At 35.7% G+C, this 23,032-nt stretch overlaps 1 protein-coding gene across 2 annotated transcripts; it reads right to left on the bottom strand.

Moving 5' to 3' along the window:
* Window positions 1–1,531: 1,531 nt before the first annotated feature.
* Window positions 1,532–21,826, bottom strand: LOC133200765 (mediator of RNA polymerase II transcription subunit 23-like). Of its 2 annotated transcripts, XR_009722998.1 has the most exons (34): window positions 21,703–21,826; window positions 20,772–20,891; window positions 20,331–20,455; window positions 19,978–20,089; window positions 19,761–19,859; window positions 19,570–19,674; window positions 18,505–18,574; window positions 16,802–16,920; window positions 16,553–16,648; window positions 14,201–14,401; window positions 13,955–14,041; window positions 13,237–13,439; window positions 13,066–13,139; window positions 12,797–12,965; window positions 12,376–12,518; window positions 11,799–11,973; window positions 10,685–10,854; window positions 10,184–10,381; window positions 9,572–9,638; window positions 9,402–9,455; window positions 9,139–9,250; window positions 7,660–7,731; window positions 7,454–7,561; window positions 7,164–7,223; window positions 6,872–6,979; window positions 6,560–6,671; window positions 6,190–6,288; window positions 5,868–5,999; window positions 5,136–5,368; window positions 4,547–4,755; window positions 2,678–2,798; window positions 2,478–2,563; window positions 1,944–2,326; window positions 1,532–1,897 (listed from the first exon to the last, which is right to left on the bottom strand). XR_009722998.1 is itself a non-coding variant. In XM_061336550.1 (33 exons), the coding sequence occupies exons 1-33, from the start codon at window positions 21,754–21,756 to the stop codon at window positions 2,167–2,169; spliced, it is 4,053 nt and encodes a 1,350-aa protein (XP_061192534.1). In that variant the 5' UTR covers window positions 21,757–21,826; the 3' UTR covers window positions 1,532–2,166. The 2 variants fall into 2 exon arrangements, 1 of the variants encoding a protein (XP_061192534.1); XM_061336550.1 differs by having other exon boundaries at window positions 1,532–2,326.
* Between the last annotated feature and the right edge of the window lie 1,206 nt (window positions 21,827–23,032).

Below are 23,032 nucleotides of genomic sequence, written 5' to 3' on the forward strand. Positions count from 1 at the left end.
GCCTACCCCCAGGGGTCATGTTTTGAACAATTAGAATCTACACTACCCCGGGATGCTTCCACATAAGTTTCAGCTTTTCTGGCCCAGTGGTTCTTGAGAAGAAGATTTTTAGACTTTTTCTGCATATTTCAACGTAAAACTTGGATTACCTAATGTGGCCCAGCCCTACTCCCGTGGGTCATGATTTGAACAATTTGGAATCTACACTACCCCAGGATGCTTCCACATAAGTTTCAGCTTTTCTGGCCCAGTGGTTCTTGAGAAGAAGATTTTTGAAGATTTTTACTACATATTTCAATGTAAAACTTGGATTCCCTATTGTGGCCCCGCCCTACCCCCGCGGGTCATGATTTGAACAATTTAGAATCTACACTACCCCGGAATGCTTCCACATAAGTTTCAGCTTTTCTGGCCAAGTGGTTCTTGAGAAGAAGATTTTTAAAGATTTTTACTACATATTTCAATGTAAAACTTGGATTCCCTATTGTGGCCCCGCCCTACCCCCGGGGGTCATGATTTGAACAATTTAGAATCTACACTACCCCAGGATACTTCCACATAAGTTTCAGCTTTTCTGGCCCAGTGGTTCTTTTGAAGAAGATTTTTAAAGATTTCTACTACATATTTCAATGTAAAACTTGGATTCCCTATTGTGGCCCCGCCCTACCCCCGGGGGTCATGATTTGAACAATTTAGAATCTACACTACCCCAGGATACTTCCACATAAGTTTCAGCTTTTCTGGCCCAGTGGTTCTTGAGAAGAAGATTTTTTAATGATCCCACCCAATTTTTGTATTTTCTTGATTATCTCCCCTTTGAAGGGGACTTGGCCCTTCATTTTAACAATTTAAACTCTCCTTTACCCAATGATGCTTTGTACCAAGTTTGGTTAAAATTGGCCCAGTGGTTCTTGAGAAGAAGTCGAAAATGTGAAAAGTTTACAGACAGACGGACGGACAGACGGACGGACGACGGACAACGGGTGATCAGAAAAGCTCACTTGAGCTTTCAGCTCAGGTGAGCTAAAAAAAGCCATTGGTGAAAACAGCCAATCCCAGCCCGAGCACTTCATACAGGTATGCCGGTATGTGCATGATTAATAAAACATACTTCAATTTTTTAATTTTAATAATGATGACAAAAATTCAGACACCTAGAAATTAATATACAGGATTTTTACCCAAATTTGCAAAAATAAATAATTGTAGAAATTTTCAGATTTATTGGTAAACTAAAATTGATTAAAAGTGGTTCAGGTGATGCTCAAAAGTTTCTGCACAATGCCTGGTGCATGGCAATGGACAAATATAGATAGCAATAGGTAACCTGAGTGACTCAGGTGACATAAAAAAAAAAAAAACGGAGAAAGGAATGGGCCAGGAACTTCAAATCGTTCCTTCTGAGCAAGAACTCCTTTAACCAATATCATTATATTCAGTTTTTATTGCCTCCTTATACCATTATACTTATATATAACTATAATCAGGCAGAAAGCTCAATAATCACACAGAAAAAAAATCAATTGCCATGTCAATGAAACTGAATGTTTATTATGTTACACATAATGCATGATTATCATGATATCATCAGTTTCCAAGCATTACCTGTGACTATGTGTGCCATTTATAAGAATCTTTTACGAACAAATTAGAAATACATACAGTACATGCAAAGAGTAAATTAGACTACCCTTGAAATGGTCAAGGATGAATTGTGTTTTACACAGTTTAAATGCTGATTTCTACTACATGTAATATGACTAAGAGACTAACACTAGTAAAGAGCACAAGAATAATGATACAAGTTTGTAATCATAACTGACTACTGAATAGTCAAGTGATTCTGTTTTTGCTTAAGGAACACAGCTCTCAACATATCAGTCAGGTTTGTACAATACTTTCTTGTACATCTTACATCTGCTTTCATTAACATGTACATTAACTCTGTATCGGTCAAATGTGAACTCATAAATATTTTTATGATTTAGACACAAATAATGCTCCAACTTTGCTCTTATGAAGACACTGGCTACAGGTGTCTTGTAGATCATCTAAATATGATGAGTGGAGCTAAGGATGTCACAAAGCTCACACAGACATTCGTTGAGAGCTAATGGTATAACAAAGCTCACGTGGACATGGGTGGAGCGAATGATGTCACGAAGCTCATGTAGACATGGGTGGAGCTAATGGTGTCATGGCTTCCTCTAGGTTAATGTGGGAGATAAACCTGAGCCTCAGAGTCAGGGCCGGCCTGAAATTCCGGATTATTTTCTCAATGTCATGCTTCACACTGTCCCCAACAAACATGTACTTGATATGGTATCTAAATAAAGGTCAAGGTTATATTCTCCAGACGACAACTTAAAAAGACCAAATGATCTGATTTATATTACATATCATAAATTATTGCTAAATTTTTCATCTAAAGTCTATTTAAAGAGATGACCACTCTTAATGAGGATTAGAAAGGATACAGGAAATCTGTAATTGGGTCAAGGTATCGCAGGTGGTCACATGATTTATCCACATTGACCAAAATTTCATACAGCTCCACAACCAACTAGTAAAAGGAAATTAAAAAAAAAAAACATGCTTAACACATACATGTACACCAAGAAATATTTTAATTTCAAATCTCTGTACCGACTCGGAGCTAAATGATGGACCCACTGACCTCCATGAGACTTTTAGTTTTCTCGGAGTGAAGTCGCTGTAAGAATGGACCCACCAGGTGACACACATAAAGGAACTGTTCCTCCGTCTTCACCACTGGCTTCAGGTGATCCCTCAAAAATCTACAACAATCATGGATTAAAAATCTTCCTTTTAAAACTCTTATGTATGAAATTCCAATTTAAAATCGCCTACAATATTAATACAGTACATGTTTAAAAAAAAAAGGAAAAAAGGTGTGTTAGTGAAACACTGATGCCCCCATATGGCAGCTTATGGCAAAGGTTTAAGTTTCTCAAATGCAAGTCAAAATCCAGGCCAAAAGATAAAATATGTTGGTACCCAAAGAGAGGTCTTGTCTCGAGGAATACACCTGTAAAATTTGAAAGCCCTAGCTGCAACTGTTCAAAAGTTATGGCAAAGGTTAAAGTTTTTTGAAAAGTAAGTAAAACGTCAAGGTCAAGGTCAAAGTTGTTGGTATCCAAAGGAAGGTCTTGTCACAATGATTACATATGTGAAGTAAGAAAGCCCTAGCACCAACCATTCAAAAGTTATGGCCAAGGTTAAAGTTTTTCGAAAGTAGGTCAAACTCCTAGGTCAAGGTCAATAGGTCAAATTGGTTGGTATCCAAAGAAAGGACTTGTCACAAGGATTACATATGTGAAGTAAGAAAGCCCTAGCACCAACTGTTCAAAAGTTATGGCCAAGGTTAAAGTTTTTCAAAAGTAGGTCAAACGTCAAGGTCAAAGGGTCAAAGAGATTGATATTCAGAGGAAGGTCTTGTCACAAGGAATACACATGTGAAGTTTGAAACTCTAAGTACCAACTGTTCAAAAGTTATGGCCAAGGTTAAAGTTTTTCAAAAGTAGGTCAAAGTCCAAGGTCAAGGTCAAAAGGTCAAAGTTGTTGGTATCCAAAGGAAGGCCTTATCACAAAGAATACACATGTGAAGTTTGAAACCCCAAGCACCAATTGTTCAGAAGTTATGGCCAAGGTTAAAATCTCATAAAATTTTGCAAAAGTGGGTGAAACTCCAAGGTCAAGGTCAAAAGGTCAAATATGATGGTACCCAAAGAAAGGTCTTGTCACGAGGAATACACATGTGAAATATGAAAGTCATAGCTCCAACCAATCAAAAGTTATGGGCAAGGTTAAAGTTGACAACAGACAGACAGACAAACAGACACACAGGACAAAAACAATATACCCCCGGGGTCTTTCGATCCAGGTTCATAAAAAATTACAAGTAAGAAATAATACATGTACTAATATACATGTAATGCACTTATCCTGAAAATCTGCCAAAAACTTTATTTAAAACAATATATAAGTGCAATTAAGATGATATATAATGTATATTAGTATGCTATTTGGAACTCAGAAACTCAAGTACAGTAAGATTATTGGACAAGTTTTGTAATGTAAGGAGTGATGAGACACTGAATATTTATACATTGTACTAACATACAGGTACATGTATATTCCATGAGATAATAAATACTAATTTTTTCCCCAAAGACATTAAAAACGTCATTCCCAACTTATGTTGAAGCATTGAGATACAGAATGCTCGCACACTTCCATTGAATTGTACAGTACTGAGTGTTTACATCAGGGCTCAATTGACAGTTTTGGTACATGTTCCTGTACATTTTAAGTGGGAATTTGGGTCTTTTTACTGGGCCTGGAAGCAAGGGTTATTAAGCCCGGTATGTTATAGTAAGAAGGTAAAAAACTGAATGCTTATGGTGCTGACTGATGAAATTGTTTGATGCACACTGCATGCTCTATGATCTGCACACTATTTTCTGAGAGTAAGAAATCAAGTTGTAATACACATAATGAGTTGTGCCAAAAGTGAGATACTCACACATTGAGCTGAGATAACTGTCCAATTCCTGCATGGTGCCACACAGCATGAGACAGGGCCAATAAGTAGGTCATGTGTTGCTCGGCAAACACGGTCTGACTGGTGGTAAAGTTAAACACCTGGAATGGTTGACATCCCCCCTGTACTGTCAGTGGATGACTACAGATTGTCTCCCCTATCTTGCTGTTCAGGGCACTCCAGTAGGCCTCCTGAAATAGCAGAATACTGAGGTGACTCCAAGAGGGAATATGTTGATTACAGACCCAATTCCTGAAAAAGATCTTGTGTCTTTGACATCTTGTTCATACGAGGTGAAAATAGAAGAAAGAGAGGTATGGTCACTAATGATGTACATACTTACACAACTCCTCTTGTCATTTCTTGTTTATAGATGTGAAAACTCCCTACTTCATAACTATATTATTAGACTAATTTATTTTTAATAATGTGACTGGACCTCACATTTAGTGCACAATTTCTGATAAAGCCATAAATACCAGTCCTACAGCATTCATCCAGAGTATGGTTATTATTTTATTAAAGATAAATTTACATCATGACATGACCTTGTGCTAAATATGATACTTACAGGCAAGGCTGTCAGAACCAGTCCTACAGCATTCATCCACGACATGACCTTGTCCCGCTGTACCTGAGTGGAACTCTTCATCACCACGTCCAAGAGGGAATTCCCCACTACATTACCCGGCACAGGAAGTGCCATCAACTCTACACAGGTCACATACAGAGCATGTGCAGCGGGTCCCGGAAACTCGTTAAATCTCCAGTCACAGTTAGGGAAGGGGCTCTTACCATCAATAGCTTGTTAGAGTAAAGGTCTGTAATCAGGTTTGCTGATATAAGAAGTACTCTTTAACTACCTAAGGTTTGATATATTATTATACACTTTATAATTCATTCTGCCTACAAATAAGAAAGAAATGACGAAAAGTTTTAATTTTACTGAATACAATTTTAAGGAGGTAAATGTATTGTGAGCACAAAAAACAATATCTCAATCACTTTCTTTGACAATTTTTTTTTCAAATCCATTCTTCAATGCTACACCATACGTGAAGGTCATGAAATGCCCTCTAAGCATGAGCAAGGGTCATGAAATGCCCTCCAAGCATAAGCAAAGTAAAATAAATAAATCCTGATTGGGTCTTCAAAGTTTCCCTGCTAAATTTTGCTCAAAAATGGATTTTAAAGGAATAAACAGACTTTTTCCTACATAACCAAATTATGTTTTCTAAGGGGTATAATTCAAATAAAAAATTCCATCATGGATCAGATGAATATGAGCAGTGAAAAAGGATACTGTCTACAAGTCTGCCGATGATTCTGACATAATAATCCAGATCTGGATTCCAATCCAGACTCTCATCATGGGCAAATCTCTGATAATCTTCTGTCAGGAACCAGGAGCTGAGCCGGATCTCCTGATGGGCATCTGGAACAACAAATAACTATTTACATTGTATGAGATTTAGGTATTATGCATCAATTAAACAAAAATGACATTTTCTACAGGTGCAGACAGACAAATTTTAGGCAAAACAGTTTAAAATCAGTTTGTGTTTTTCTGTTTTCCTATCACCTCTATAACTGTTTTAATTGCTCCAGAAATGTGGAATACTTACTCCAGATGGTGGTGACTAGCCTCCGTTTGTATGCTGCTCTCTGGACCAAGATCTTGTGGTAGTAATGCAGTGTGTTGTACAGATAGGTAATGGGATGATCTAGTTAAAAAATGAAGAAACTTGATGTATAAAGAGAAGATACAAGTTAAAACAATCTGCATCTATTACCCTTATTAAAATCAAAATATATGTACCTGGTATGTACTTATATATTTACTAAAACTTGACTCCTGACAGAGATAATATATAGTTGGTAGTCAGTCAAACAAGTGTTTTAAGCATTTCAAAGGCTAAATGGAATTTATTTTCTATGAATGTCTACAAAGTACACTTCCATTCAGCTTTAAAGGTAAAGATTTCTTGTACATACCATGAAACTTGTAGAGAACACCCAGGCTCTCTAGTATTTTCTCAAACAGGTTCAAGTTACTAGTGGTGAGGGAGGGCTGTTCTAATATTCTATGTAACAGAATGTCCAGGACCTGTGTAATCAATTAAAATTTCTATGTAACAGAATGCAACAGAATGTCTAGGACCTGTTTAATCAAATAAAATTCTAAATACATGTATATAATTTAACAACTCTGAAGACATCTCTATTTATTGGTCAGGTTCCATCATCTTTTAGTTAGAATATTAAATATATTAACACCAAAATCATGTCTAAAAACAAACAACTTACTGGTAAAAATCTAAGACAGACATTCCCAAAATACACTGGCAGATACTGGTGTTGGATAGGACTGTTTAGATCTTGGATTCCCTCAAAGTAGAACTTTTCAGGATATTTCTAGTGAAATAAAAAGGTAAAACAGTAAAACTTATGGTTCATCATCTCCTGTAACCTAGACACTGTATTTATAATCTGTGTCAGATTTAGAATTGACTTACTTAGTGTATAATTCTCTTTTTAAGTGCAACTCACATTGACTGATTTGACAAACTACATACAGGTATAATGTTAAAGAACTAACCCTGTGGAAAGCCATGTGTTTCTCATGCCAGTTGCTCTGTAGCCAATGTTCAGGAGAATTCTATCAAATGAAGAAAATATCTATAATGTAAGATCACATCATCACATGTCAATGGTTTTAATCAACTTTCTATTCTCACATGCCACTGGTTTTAATCAACTTCCTTTATCGCATATCACTGGTTTTAATCGACTTTCTCAACAAATGGCTTGTGAAAATGTCTTGAATACATCTTTAATTCTCGGGTTTGTATCATCGTTATAAAGAGCACCAGTTCTAGTGACACAAACCTCTTTAACAAACTCCTGGACTCTGGATTTGAAGTCTTGAGGTTTTAGCAGCAACATGTGGATCAGAAGATAACAAAGGCGGGCATCTTCATCTACATTCCTCAAGGCCTGATCAAATATAGAAAACAGCAGCTCAGAATTCAATTCAGCTGATTAAACACTTAATGATGGTACAATTCCCTAACAAGAGATGACTCAATCCTTACCAGACAGAGGATTAATCTGTCTATGGTAACAATGTTGTATCTCCACACCATCTCATTTAAAGAGTCAATCGCCTGTCAATGAAATAAAAATATCACTATGTAAGTATAAACCATCACCTTTTTTATATGGTTTCATTTGTAGAATTTTTTTTCATACCATATGACTTACATGAAATAAAACATTCTTTGACATTACCGTATATACTCGCCTATAAGTCGGTCCGCCTATAAGTCGGTTGTGATTTTTTGAGGTTATTTTGGAGGGATTTGCTATTGACCCACCTATAAGTCGGTACAACTTTTTGCCAGGATCGGTGGACAATTTCAAATCGATGTTCTTATGTTTTAACGTGTTTCAAATAATATTTTGAGAAATTACGCCGATATTTTATCTCTCTTTTTTCTTCTCTTATAAATTTCATATCAATACTGTAATACATTTACCTGTGATCAAATAATATGTTAGGATATGACATCGGTAATTAATATTTTTATTTTTCAACAAACCAAACCACTACCATTTTAGTTTCTTTCTATACTGTTTTGTTTAAGCGTTAAATCCCTTGTCTTGTATATTTTATACATCGATCTCGATTATTGGCGGATCTCTGTTTCTTGGCATGGTGATGAACTATGTAACGAGTCTACCAACATTTTGATGATATTTAATTAGGAGGTGCTCAATGTCCAAGCCATATCTATAGTTTTTAATAACACTATGTTTGCTCTTTTATTAACAATTATCGTCTTTTAATTACCTGTATCCCTTACCTGACACCGTGTTTATTTAGTGGCATGCGCCCCGAGAAAATTGTGTACCACACACGGGAAGCATTTTCATAAACAATCGAGTTTTAATAGACTCCAGAATAACATTCTGAATTATTTTTTAAGAATATCATACCTGTTGTCAAAAACATTGCAGACGGTACATATAATTATGCATCAATGCTGAACGTATTATATCGGGTTCGCAATTTCATTTTACCGATAAACGATAAATTTACAGTAAGTCACAAGTTAATTAAAGAAATATTTTTGTTAATAATTAATCAAATAAATAATATACACTTAAGATCAAAATAAAATCATTAAAACATGTAAATACTTGTACTTTATAAATAATCTTAGAATACATAATTATATAATACACGTATAATACGTCCAGACATTTCTCAACGATAATCGTCTAAGTTATGTAAAAAATACTACATTTCGTCGTCCAGAATTTGATGACTCGCCTATAAGTCGGACATAGAGTTTTGGACCAAAAGTTAACTCCCAAAAAACCGACTTATAGGCGAGTATATACGGTACTTATCAATCATAACAAACAATGAAGAGTCCCACTTCTCAAAACTTCATTTTCATAACATAAAATTGAGTCACATTTTCAGTTATCAAGATTATATATATGTAAAGATGAAGTCTATAATGGGTAAATTTTAACAAAGTGCAGGGTTGATGTTTATGGTTCACCTTGTGAAAATGTTGGCCTCCTGCAGAATTGACATTAAGTTCTGACACAATGTAATCGGCAAATGTTCTCAGATGTGCCGAGACTGCCCGAGGTCCGAGACGATCCAAAACCCTGCAGAAAATATAATTAAATCTTCATTAAAGAGTTTAGATTACTGTGGTAGTGTAAGAAAACTTTATCATCATACATGTACACTATATAACGGAATTGTCTGAGCTTAATGATTCCTTGGGATCAGTGACACGTGTTGTTGTAAACTTACTTGTATGCTATGGATGGAACTCGATTCTCCTCTAGCAATGTTTTCCAGATAATACTGAAAATAGACTAAAAGTTTTATCATCAAGTTATAAGAAATATACACTGTGTTAACTTAACATGTAGAGCATAAGATGTTAAGCATATCTTAAAACAATTCCGTTTTATACTGACCACAGGAACACGGTGGACGACCCCTGCATGGAGAAATGAGCGATGATATCATTCTCATTGGCCATGGCTGTCAATTAAAATCAGAGAAAGGTACAATTACCAGAAAAACAGATGTATTCAAAAGAATGCATGTAGTTGCTAGTTTTTGCTGCATTTGACAAGAAAAATCTTAATCCTCCGTAAAATATGTAACAAGACAGCTCACTTAAACAAGTACATGAACCTGAATGAATCTTAAATCAACATAACAAGAATTGCTTGCAATTTTCCTTCTGATTTTTATCTTCATGTACATGTATATTGAATTGTAATGAATATTAAGTCTGGTAAATTTCTAATGAAAACTCTTCACCATTCTGTATTCCATTTTTGGTCTTTTGCATAATACATTTAGAGGTTTGTAGTATTTGGTAACTGATACTACCAGCACACACAATAAAAATAGTCATATAATCAATTAAAAAATCTTTACATTTACATATTACATTTGTGTTTGAGTCAATTTCAGTAGGAAAATCTGAAATGTACTGGGGAAGAAGTTGAGAATATGAAAAGAACACTTGATGGGACACATCTGGCTTTGGGGAGCTAATAAAGTAAAAGGGAGCTTACTTTTCCATTTTTTGTACTCAGCATCAACATTTCTTTTCAGTGTGTTTTTATCGTCGCGATGCTGGGGCTGTGACTGGAAGAACTCGGCCAGACTGGAGGGGAAGTTAGCCAGTGTGTTGGGGGACCAGTTGTGTGGGGTGTTGGTCATGATCTGGTTCAGAATCTCCCTCAGCCAGGTGGCTGAAAAACTATCCACACCTACAACAGGTAAAATAAGCATTCACAGATCTATACAAATACTAAACACTGTCAATTCAAAAACTCAACACTAAAACAAATAGACTTTAAATTTATCAAGGATATATTATTAAAGATCTAAATTTGTATAACACAGTAATACTTGCAAATGATGCTAGAACTGTGTAGTATAGTCTTATCTGTACAGTTTGGGATACCGTACACAATACTAAGGTGAATAATGATTTCTTACCCGTGATATGCATGGCACAAGCCACAATAAGAACTAGTGATACAATAGTAAGGAGTGTAATGATTTCGTACCTGTGACATGCATGGCACGAGCCACTGTGAGAACTAGAGCTCTATTAAGCTCCTCTGACTCATTAGACAGGAACCCCGGTCGTCCTGGTTCGTTAAATATTCTGGACAGCTGTGGCTGCACCTCAAAGCTCCCCAGTCCCGTAATCAACCTCAGGGCTGTACTCTCCATGCTGAAAATGAGACATCAACTTCAGGGCATTATAAGGATTATAACATGAACAATGAAACAAAGGTACTTCCAGTCTTGTTAACTAGGTGAGAGTACATCACTTCCCTGTCATTTTGATACTTACATTTACTTATGTTTGGTTCTGGTTGATTTACTGCAGCTATTATGGTTTCTAGTCAATTTACCACAGATTCCTGCTTAATTTACCAATTTTAAAAGGGACTGCTTATTTTCCACAGTTTTAACAGGTTATTGGTGACTTGCAACATTTGTAGCTGGTTTTAATTGACTTACCACAGTTTAAACAGGTTCTGGTTGACTTACTACTGTTGTAGTTGTTTCTGGTTGACTTACCACTGTTGTAGGTGGTTCTGGTTGACTTACCACTGTTGTAGTTGGTTCTGGTTGACTTACCACACTTGTAGCTAGTTCTGTTGACTTAACACACTTGTAGCTGGTTCTGGTTGACTTACCACACTTGTAGCTGGTTCTAGTTGACTTACCAAAGTTGCAGCTGGTTCTGGTTGACTTACTACTGTTGTAGCTGGTTTTGGTTGACTAACCACACTTGTAGCTAGTTCTGTTGACTTACCACACTTGTAGCTGGTTCTGGTTGACTTACCACACTTGTAGCTGGTTCTAGTTGACTTACCAAAGTTGTAGCTGGTTCTGGTTGACTTACTACTGTTGTAGCTGGTTCTGGTTGACTTACCGCACTTGTAGCTAGTTCTGTTGACTTACCACACTTGTAGCTGGTTCTGGTTGACTTACCACACTTGTAGCTGGTTTTAGTTGACTTACCACACTTGTAGCTGGTTTTGGTTGATTTACTACTGTTGTAGCTGGTTCTGGTTGACTTATCACAGTTGTAGCCGGTTGACTTACTACTGTTGTAGCTGGTTCTGGTTGACATACTTCTATTGTACCTGGTTCTGTATGACTTACCACAACTGTAGCTGGTTCTGGTTGGTTTGAGCTGACTGACTTAGGTGATGTAGATGGCTCAGAAGCTGTATGCGGTAGTGTGGCTGTGTGTGGTGAAGGCGGTAGCTGAACATCTCGAGGAGGGTATGAAGAATTCCCCATGCATTGTGAGTGAACACAGTAGGCAGTAACTGGCCTATTGGTAAGCAAAGATTAAAGTTAGGCCTGCATAAACTCGAGTTTACAGCATTCTACAATGTACTATTAAAAATATTACAACAAAAGTAGAATTATATTCAATATTTATGTTTGCAATTCAAGATACTAAAGTCTTTTTTTTTTTTACATCATTTCCTGCTCAAGCTACTCACTATCACTATTTACAGTTCTATACAAATTCCTGACAATTTTGGCATTATTAGCAATGGCCTCGACAATGCTTTCATTTATTGTTTCTTATAATTCAATTTCAAAAGTTGTCTGAGAAAATGAATAAAATCATATCTGAAATTGCTAAAAACTAGCTACACATTTAATAAATGTGCTAAAATATTCTGTTATATGGTATATGTCAGTGAGTTGAATGTCTGTTACTTACTAATGAATCCTTTGATTCCAAGAGATTCTATCTCCATATACACTAGAAGTCTACTATAAGTCTCTATCAGTGCTGGGGACTGAGCAATCGTCTGCTTAGACTTGGCCTGTTTTATCACACGGTGAACTATACTGTGTATTAAGCTGAAAATCACCAATTAATTTTGTTTTAATGAAAATTCAAAAATTTTCCTCTCTCAAATCTGTTTAAACATGAATGTGTTTCCAACAGTCCACCCCATATGTGGCTACAAACCTGATGAAACAAAAAATTAAAAATTTGGAGTATCTAAAAGATTTTTCATAAAGAACATTCCTGTAAACAATGTGTGCTCCTCCACTAATTGACAGAGGAACAAAGGTGGAAATTAACTTCTACCATTTCATATTTCCTAAATAATGACCTACTTCATAGAACTGACCTCATTTTGGCGTGAACTGTTAGTGAGTCTAACAGACTCATGGCAAGAGGCTGGGTGGGAGCTGAAGCTACAATGTTGCCAGGCAACAATGTTGTGTGTTTATTGTCACCATAGATACTCTCTACCAGTTTTCCCATTGGTAAATTGAAGAAGTCATTATTTGTGCTATCTGTAATACATGTTTTTGTAATATATAGTATTCATGACATTTTTTGAGTATGCATTACATAAAAATCATCTCTTTATTAAGTTAACTGAGAACTACTCACAGGCATTACAGAGAAGAGCTATCTTATAGTCATTCAATGAGAGATTCTTGTTGTTCAAACTCTGCTTCAAAAATCTAAAACAAACATATTTCATATTATTTTTATAATAAATTTGTTACATGTGTTCTGTCTAAGCTATTGATTTCATCTAAATTGTATTACATAACATACTCGCAGTGCTCTTGTAGGGCATAAGGAATGGGGCGTGGCAGCTTGATGGTGTCAGTCTGGGCTTTCTTGTTAAGGTGAATCCAGATACAAGTAGCAGCGACTCCGTGGGTCGACTGGGCCTTCATTACGTCCGGCATCGTTATTGTTCCCTTGTCTGGGTACAACAGATCATAGAGCTTCATCACGGGTAGAAACTCCTTCAGCTGCCAATGGATATCAGTGATACTAGTTAACAACCTTTATTTGGCACCATGAAACTTTAAAGTTTATTTCCACTAGAGTCTGCTTTGAAACAACATAGTTGGCTCATGCATTGTGATGTAAAGAGTTTGCCATCAATTTCTCCAAATGGACTATATTTGATACTTTAAGTAAACATGAACTCTAAAGCTCACATGTCCATCTTCTCTTAAAAACATCAGAGTCAAACAGAGAGTTGCTTGTTCACTTAACGAGCAGAGCCATCTCTTCAGATCAATGTGTGACATATCATTCCATGATAAAATTGACCAACTTAAGTCTAACACTAAAAGGAATTCCATTCATTTTATGCAAAGAAACCTGTCTCTACTTTAACAATTTTGACTAAAGTTAAGCATTGTTTTTAAATAATCCTGACAAGGAACTTAATTGGATCTTAAAGAAGAGAAACACTGATTTCTTGTCATCATCTGAATATCTTAGATATGAAGACAGATTTTGATTTTAGCTGACTTACCGGATTCTTCTGTATGCTGCCTGATATAAATTGCAGTAGGACCCACATTAAGTGATCTCGACCTTTGTTGAGATTGCGACCTTTCAGCTTTAACAAACAAACAAACATTGTGAATTTATGCTGAAGACAATTATTTATGATCAAGCACTAAAAATCAATGAATCAAGACTAAAGTTGTTTTATATTATTGCACTACAAAGAATTTGCCTTATCTTTGACAAAAGAACAAAATCTGGGTGTTATTACCTTCTCATAAAGGGACATAACCATGTGGGGAAAACTGGCAAATTGGAACAACACAAAATAAATGACTTGGCTGGATAAATGTTGCCATAGCAACTGACTCAGGCATTCATCATTGGTAGCATTATCATTCTCTGACCTCTCCATTGCCATGACAACTAGGTCAACCAGCTGTTCCTCAAGAACCTCACATCGTTGTTTTACCTGTAAAAAAATCTAACCAATAGCCATACACATATGTACAAGTTGATGCCTTCTCTTTAGAACAAGAGGCCCATGGGCCACATCGCTCACCTGAGCACATTGGCTAGGCAAAAGCACAATCAGTTCAGTATTGAAAAGATCGGGGGGGGGGGGGGGGGGGGGGGCTTGAATTTTAAACTACCTGATGATGCTTCCATGTCAATATAACAAATGGCTTTGTTGTACTTCAGAAGATTTTTTTTAAAAAAATTCCCATATATTCCTTTGTAAAAATTTGATCCCTCATTGTGACTCCTCCCTATCCCTGGGGTCATCATTTGAACAAACTTGAATCTACACTACCTGATGATGCTTCCATATCAATATGACTAAACATAGCTTTTCTGTTCTTGAGAAGAAATATTTTTTCTATATGTTCTTATGTAAAACTTTCCATCCCCCATTGGGCCCCATCCTACCCCTGGGGGTCATCATTTGACCAAAATTGAATCTACACTACCTGAGGATGCTTCCATATCAATATGACTAAACATAGCTTTTCTGTTCTTCAGAAGAAGATATTTTCCTTTATATTTCTATGTAAAACTTTGATCCTCCATTGTGGCTCCGCCCTACCCCCGGGGGTCATGGTTTGAACAAATTTGAATCTACATTACCTGAGGATGCTTCCATATAAATATGACTCATCATGACTTTGCTGTTCTTGAGAAGAAGATTTTTAAAGATTTTTCCTATATATTTCTATGTAAAACTTTGATCCTCCATTGCGGCCCCGCCCTACCCCTGGGGGTCATGGTTTGATCAAACTTGAATTTACACTACCTGAGCATGCTTCCATATAAATATGCCTCATCATGGCTTTGCTGTTCTTGAGAAGAAGATTTTTAAAGATTTTTCCTATATATTTCTATGTAAAACTTTGATCCTCCATTGTGGCCCCGCCCTACCCCCGGGGGTCATGATTTGAACAAACTTGAATCTACACTACCTCAGGATGCTTCCATATAAATATGACTCATCATGGCTTTGCTGTTCTTGAGTAGAAGATTTTTAAAGATTTTTCCTATATATTTCTATGTAAAACTTTGATCCTCCATTGTGGCCCCGCCCTACCCCCGGGGGTCATGGTTTGAACAAACTTGAATTTACACTACCTGAGCATGCTTCCATATAAATATGACTCATCATGGCTTTGCTGTTCTTGAGAAGAAGATATTTAAAGATTTTTCCTATATATTTCTATGTAAAACTTTGGTCCTCCATTGCAGCCCCGCCCTACCCCCGGGGGTCATGATTTGAACAAATTTGAATCTACACTACCTGAGGATGCTTCCATATAAATGTGACTCATCATGAATTTGCTGTTCTTGAGAAGAAGATTTTTAAAGATTTTTCCTATATATTTCTTTGTAAAACTATGATCCTCAATTGTGGCCCCGCCCTACCCCCGGGGGTCATGATTTGAACAAACTTGAATCTACACTACCTCAGGATGCTTCCATATAAATATGACTCATCATGGCTTTGCTGTTCTTGAGAAGAAGATATTTAAAGATTTTTCCTATATATTTCTATGTAAAACTTTGATCCTCCATTGCAGCCCCGCCCTACCCCCGGGGGTCATGATTTGAACAAACTTGAACGTACACTACCTAAGGATGCTTCCACATGAGTTTCATCTTTCCTGGCCCTATGGTTCTTGAGAAGAAGATTTTTAAATGATGCCATTATTTTTTCAGTAATTCCTAATTATCTCCCCTTGAAAGAGGGCGTGGCCCTTCATTTGAACAAACTTAAATCCCCTTTACCAAAGGATACTTTGTGGCAAGTTTGGTTGAAATTGGCCCAGTGGTTCTTGAGAAGAAGTCGAAAATGTGAAAAGTTTACAGACAGACAGACGGACAGACAGACAGACAGACGGATGCCGGACAAAATGTGATCAGAAAAGCTCACTTGAGCTTTCAGCTCAGGTGAGCTAAAAATGATCAAGTAACATTTTTGCTATTGTTTTTTCCTGTTTTTAGAGGATGGCACAGGCATTTTCTCCACTTAAACACATGGATATAACTTCTTAGAAGCTCAGATATTATACTATTCAAAGGAAAGATGATAAAACCAACTCAGATGTTCAGTAAGTCTACCAAGGTGTACCTGTTTATTGAGTCCCAGCATGTTACAGACCATGTCTCTGGAGTAGGGCTGTTCTAGAACATAGCGTAACAACCCAGTCTGAGGCTCATACAGCTCCTGTGTAAACAAAATACCTGTATATTTCAGAAGGAATTATGCTGAAAGTAAAAGGCTGATCAACAAACTGAAATATCATACTCATCTTGGTCTTCTCCTTAATCATTAGTGTTTATAAAAAATGACAGTAATTGCGATATCTTATTTTCTGACCTTGTCATAAGGAAGAGGTCCATTCAGGGGAAACTTGAGACAGTTAGAACTGAGACGCCATACATTGCTAGTGGAGACTGCGTTAGAATGACCCACTACTGGTAGGAGATGAGAGCGTCCTGTCAACATAACAATAAAGAGATTGCGTTAGAATGACCAACTACTGGTAGGAGATGAGAGCGTCCTGTCAACATAACAATATAACAATAAAGAGATTGCGTTAGAATGACCAACTACTGGTAGGAGATGAGAGCGTCCTGTCAACATAACAATAAAGAGATTGCGTTAGAATGACCAACTACTGGTAGGAGATGAGAGCGTCCTGTCAACATAACAATAAAGAGATTGCGTTAGAATGACCAACTACTGGTAGGAGATGAGAGCGTCCTGTCAACATAACAATAAAGAGATTGCGTTAGAATGACCAACTACTGGTAGGAGATGAGAGCGTCCTGTCAACATAACAATATAACAATAAAGAGATTGCGTTAGAATGACCAACTACTGGTAGGAGATGAGAGCGTCCTGTCAACATAACAATATAACAATAAAGAGATTGCGTTAGAATGACCAACTACTGGTAGGAGATGAGAGCGTCCTGTCAACATAACAATAAAGAGATTGCGTTAGAATGACCAACTACTGGTAGGAGATGAGAGCGTCCTGTCAACATAACAATATAACAATAAAGAGATTGCGTTAGAATGACCAACTACTGGTAGGAGATGAGAGCGTCCTGTCAACATAACAATATAACAATAAAGAGATTGCGTTAGAATGACCAACTACTGGTAGGAGATGAGAGCGTCCTGTCAACATAACAATATAACAATAAAGAGATTGCGTTAGAATGACCAACTACTGGTAGGAGATGAGAGCGTCCTGTCAACATAACAATATAACAATAAAGAGATTGCATTAGAATGACCAACTACTGGTAGGAGATGAGAGCGTCCTGTCAACATAACAATATAACAATAAAGAGATTGCGTTAGAATGACCAACTACTGGTAGGAGATGAGAGCGTCCTGTCAACATAACAATAAAGAGATTGCGTTAGAATGACCAACTACTGGTAGGAGATGAGAGCGTCCTGTCAACATAACAATATAACAATAAAGAGATTGCATTGGAATGACCAACTTACATCGTTACATCCATTATTTTCATGATATGTTTTGAAACCTCATGGAATGAAAATCAGTTTGCTGTAATCATGAATTTGTTATAAGCGTGTTTTATTGCATATTGTATTTGCATTCTTCAGATATTTACAAGATTATCTATGTTTCTTTTCAAACAAATGATTTAAACAAGACCTAGAAAATACCTTGAGATCAAGGTTAGAAAAAGAGTAAATCTGCTTTATTTGATAAAGGAACAAATTTGGCCTCAAGTCTTTTTCTCTGAGATCAATAGCTTTGAGAGTTCAAAGTTCAAAGATTGAGCAATCAAAAGTTGCATGTATTCAATATCACCTCCCCTATTGATAGGTTTTCACAAAATATTTATCACACAACTGTTTTGACAAATTATCATATCCCATTGCATTTGTTATCATTCACTCTAAATACATACATACATACATACATATATATATATATATATATATATATATATATATATATATATATATATATATATATATATATATATATATATATATATATATATATATATATATAGATAGATAGATTACTTACCAGAAACTGTAACCATTAAGGCAGCTGGACGAAAGCTATGTACAAAATCAGCTAGAATAGACCCCATCTTCTACAAGTAACAAAACTATGTACAAAATAAGCCAGGATAGACCCCATCTTCTACAAGTAATAAAGCTATGTACAAAATCAGCCAGGATAGACCCCATCTTCTACAAGTAGCAAAGCTATGTACAAAATCAGCCAGGATAGACCCCATCTTCTACAAGTAGCAAAGCTATGTACAAAATCAGTCAGGATAGACCCCATCTTCTACAAGTAGCAAAGCTATGTACAAAATCAGCCAGGATAGACCCCATCTTCTACAAGTAGCAAAGCTATGTACAAAATCAGCCAGGATAGACCCAATCTTCTACAAGTAGCAAAGCTATGTACAAAATCAGCCAGGATAGACCCCATCTTCTACAAGTAGCAAAGCTATGTACAAAATCAGTCAGGATAGACCCCATCTTCTACAAGTAACAAAACTTTGTACAAAATCAGCCTGGATAGACCCCATCTTCTACAAGTAACAAAGCTTTGTACAAAATCAGCCAGGATAGACCCCAACAGACCCCATCTTCTAAAAGTAACAAAGCTATGTACAAAATCAGCCAGGATAGACCCCAACAGACCCCCCCCCCCATCTTCTACAAGTAACAAAGCTATGTACAAAATCAGCCTGGACAGACCCCATCTTCTACAAATAACAAAGCTATGTACAAAATCAGCCAGGATAGACCCCATCTTCTACAAGTAACAAGCTACATACAAAATCAGCTCAGGATAGACCCCATCTTCTACAAGTAACAAAGCTATGTACAAAATCAGCCAGGATAGACCCCATCTTCTACAAGCAACATTCATTTCACATATACACCGTAAATGTACGGCAAAACAAAATCAATATTTTACAAACAGTTGTATACAGCAAAACAGAATCAATATTTTAATTCTTTAAAAACATAAAAATAAATGTATATCAACTTTATGAATTAACTGAATATGAAGAAAACATTCTTTCTTAGAGCATCAGATGTTTAAGATGTCACTATTCTGATTTCTTACCCAGTGAGGCCACTTTTTGTCCTCAGGACAAACCTTGTTGATTTCATTGACTGCAAGATAGGCTGGTAACAGACACACATTACGATCAAGAATGTGGGCCACTAACTAAAGTAAACAAATTAACAAAGCAGTTAAATTTGTCATGTTGTACTCAAAGTTCTATAGCTTTTGTATGACACATAGATACCTACATTTACAGCTGTATCAATGTCAGGCATAACTGACACATTTTCATCCTGCTTCACTCCCTGACATTTCTCCAAGATTCCACGCAGCAAATCTCTACATCCCTATAACCACCAAACACAAGTTATCAGTTCCATTAAAAACCAACATTTATATAAAAATTATTTGACTTGAAAAAAAAAATCTTTTATTCAATCTGAAGTTTGACTTGTCAGTTCTCACTTTGTAGTCTACTCCACCAATAATTTTCCTCATTAACTGGAATGTTTTGGTCCACATAAGACTGGCCTTGTACTGCAGGAGCTCATGCTCTAATAGAGCATCACATATTGGCCTAAACAAAACATAATCAGCACTGCATCAATATTACTCTTACCACTGAGAAATGTTTTAACTGACAACTAATATTCAAGTTTTACACTGAAAATTTGTTGCTCGAATAGTATTTATGTATCCAACCTTCAAAATCAATTTAAACAAACAAATTAAAAGCCAATTGAAATTTCTTAAAACCAAACTCCATTTTTTGGTTGTTGTTCAAGAGTTGACCTAATTCTTCATTGAAGATGACCTACTTAGCAGGGACAATGTTGTTCTCCACCAAGGCCTCTAGGAGATCGAGCAACAGGTCTACCCTACTGGCATTTTGAATGCTATAAATCTGTGTGATGTAACATTTCAAAGCTGTGTCTAGGCTTTCCTGTATGATAAATGTTGAAACATATGCAAGAATTAAAATTTCTTGCTGGCATTTTTTTTTCAAATATCTTTTTGAATTCCTAAAAAATAAAATGGTCTTTTTTGATACTTCACCTTTAAAATTTTGAATAGATGTTGCTTATTTTTAATTTCACTCCATCTACTAAATCTGCATGAATCCAACATACCATTTGTAGATTAACTAATAGTTTTTACATATTTATTAAAGACTTATTTCAAGTTCAGATATGTTTTTTATCTGAGGTAGGCTGGCCAGGGTTGTTTTTTTTTATTTTAAGTTCAGATATGTTTTTTACCTGAGGTAGGCTGGCCAGGGCTGTTTTGAGGCTGTTGAAGCAGTGATCTTTCTTCCATTGCGCTGATTCCTCCGTGTGTAAAATCACAGAGCAAAAGGCCTCCTCTACAGCCTCACCACGCTAAAAAACAAGCATCATAAACATTCATTTTTTTTTCAAAACTCAAATCAAATACTGGTGAATTTCTCAGGGTGCTCAAGTTTCATTTTTAACAGACTGTCACCAATTGCCCCTAATGGCATATAATAACCCATTTGTGATTTAAAAGTCAAGAAAAATTATTTAACTTTTAAATACATGTTAAATGTAACAACTTTTGACAAGCAACCTGTAAGTAACCCTCCAGTTTGTGAGATTGATCCCCAGTAAGCACTGTTACTTAAACTTTATTTGTGTTTTAAAGTGAATTCACAATATCTATTTGTTTTTAATTTATTTTTTACATTGTAAATTCATTTGGGATAATATAACCCAAATGAGCAATTTTATCCCATTTTGGGTAAGCATATTGGTTATAATATTGGTTTTATTAAGTTTTCCCAAAGGAGTTGACAATTTTATCAATAAAGTGAAAAGAAATGAGAAGCGGGCATTAACCCTACCAGTGACCTTCACAAGTGAAGCTTTGCTCGCAAAGCTCAATGGTAGGCTTTATACATTTTTCTCATTTATTTCACTGAAATTGCCGACTCCTGTGGTTTTCCACATTTAGTAAGCTACAGATTGAAAAGTTGCAGTTGTTCAAACTATTCCTTCATTGAAAATCATGTTTCAAATAAAACCATGATTTACAACCTGTCTTTCTAGTTTCTAATCCTTAAAAGATAAAGTAATCTTGCCATCTTTCCCGGACTGTGCATCAATTCAAAAATTGCAAACAAATTTACTACAAAACAAAGAAATGACATGTTACCGTAACGTAATATATTACCAATATCTCTTTCACAACATCTGTTATAGTATCCTCTATTGACTTTTGTGACATTTTGTGCGTAAAAATAAAAATAAATAGATTTCTAATTTCATTTTATAAAAGAAACGAGATTGTCCGCCATGCTATTATGCGGTTTTTACAATTAATAATATCCTGATAAAAACGGATTTCATCAATTCGTTCATTTTCTAGTCGATTTTTTTAAATAAATAAATGAACAAATGAATAAAACCTATTATAGAAATATTATTAATGTTTTGAAGGAAAATAATCATCTGTTTTTTATAAATGAGAATGAGTTTCTTTTAACACCCTTATGACAGCAAAATAAAATATATGGCTATTTCCACACTGCTCAACGCGTTATCGGCTATTCGGTTGTTATCGAGCATTCGGTGCAAGGAAAGCAAAGTATAGAAAACATAGGTGATTTTAAATTTCTTAATTCAACGATAATTGCGTACTTCAGCAAATAAAGTTTGTGATCTTAGGCAGATAAATGATTATACTTTCAGCAGCAAAAAGAACAAACCAAATCACTCTCTTTCTGAAGATATACAGCTTTTTCAAATGATATTTTATTAAAATTTCGGAATATTTCATCACATTTTAGCTTTTGTAGAAGTCAAAATCAGATTATTCTATGAAACAAAACGGTTTATTTATTCTATGGACAGTCATATACCTGTAGATAAGCAGACTGAGATCAAAAATCCAAATGAAGGGTTAGTTAACAGGCATCTAAAATGTCTCGTTAGGTTAAAACATGTTATCGTCAACAAGGTTGATGTTGCCGGATAATTCGGTTTTTACGGGTGTACGTTATCGGAAACTCAGGTTAAAAAGTTTCTTTCAGCTTTAGAAATAGATTGGGAAAAAAAGTAATTTATGATCCGTCAATCCTTGAAAATAGCAGACGTAATGTGTTTTAAGGATATGCAATCCTCAGCCATGAAGGATAACTCTTAAAATTATTATTTAATTTAAAAAATCTCAACATGAAGCTTGAAATTGAAAACTATTCATGCAACAATTTCCATTTTATGCATCTTAATATGCATTGAGATTTTTGAAGTCTTAGAAAGGGTCTTGTAAAAAGTTGACATTTGTTCCTTATACAAGTAAAAAATAAATACAGTTTTAGATGAATAGGATTTTCTTGAGTTTAACCTTAAACACCAATGCTTTTTAGCATAATATGAAATTGGAAGTGATTTGTGATGTCTTGCAATGATAGCACAAGCTTTTTACACTATGTATTATTTAAATTTTGGAAGAAAATAGAAGACCTATACATGTAAAAAAGTATTTAAAAAAAAAACAAACA

This window comes from Saccostrea echinata, unplaced genomic scaffold (assembly GCF_033153115.1).
Source record: "Saccostrea echinata isolate AGI-Se365-2 ecotype Australia unplaced genomic scaffold, CSIRO_AGI_Sech_v1 ptg000041l, whole genome shotgun sequence".
NCBI classification, from domain to species: domain Eukaryota; kingdom Metazoa; phylum Mollusca; class Bivalvia; order Ostreida; family Ostreidae; genus Saccostrea; species Saccostrea echinata.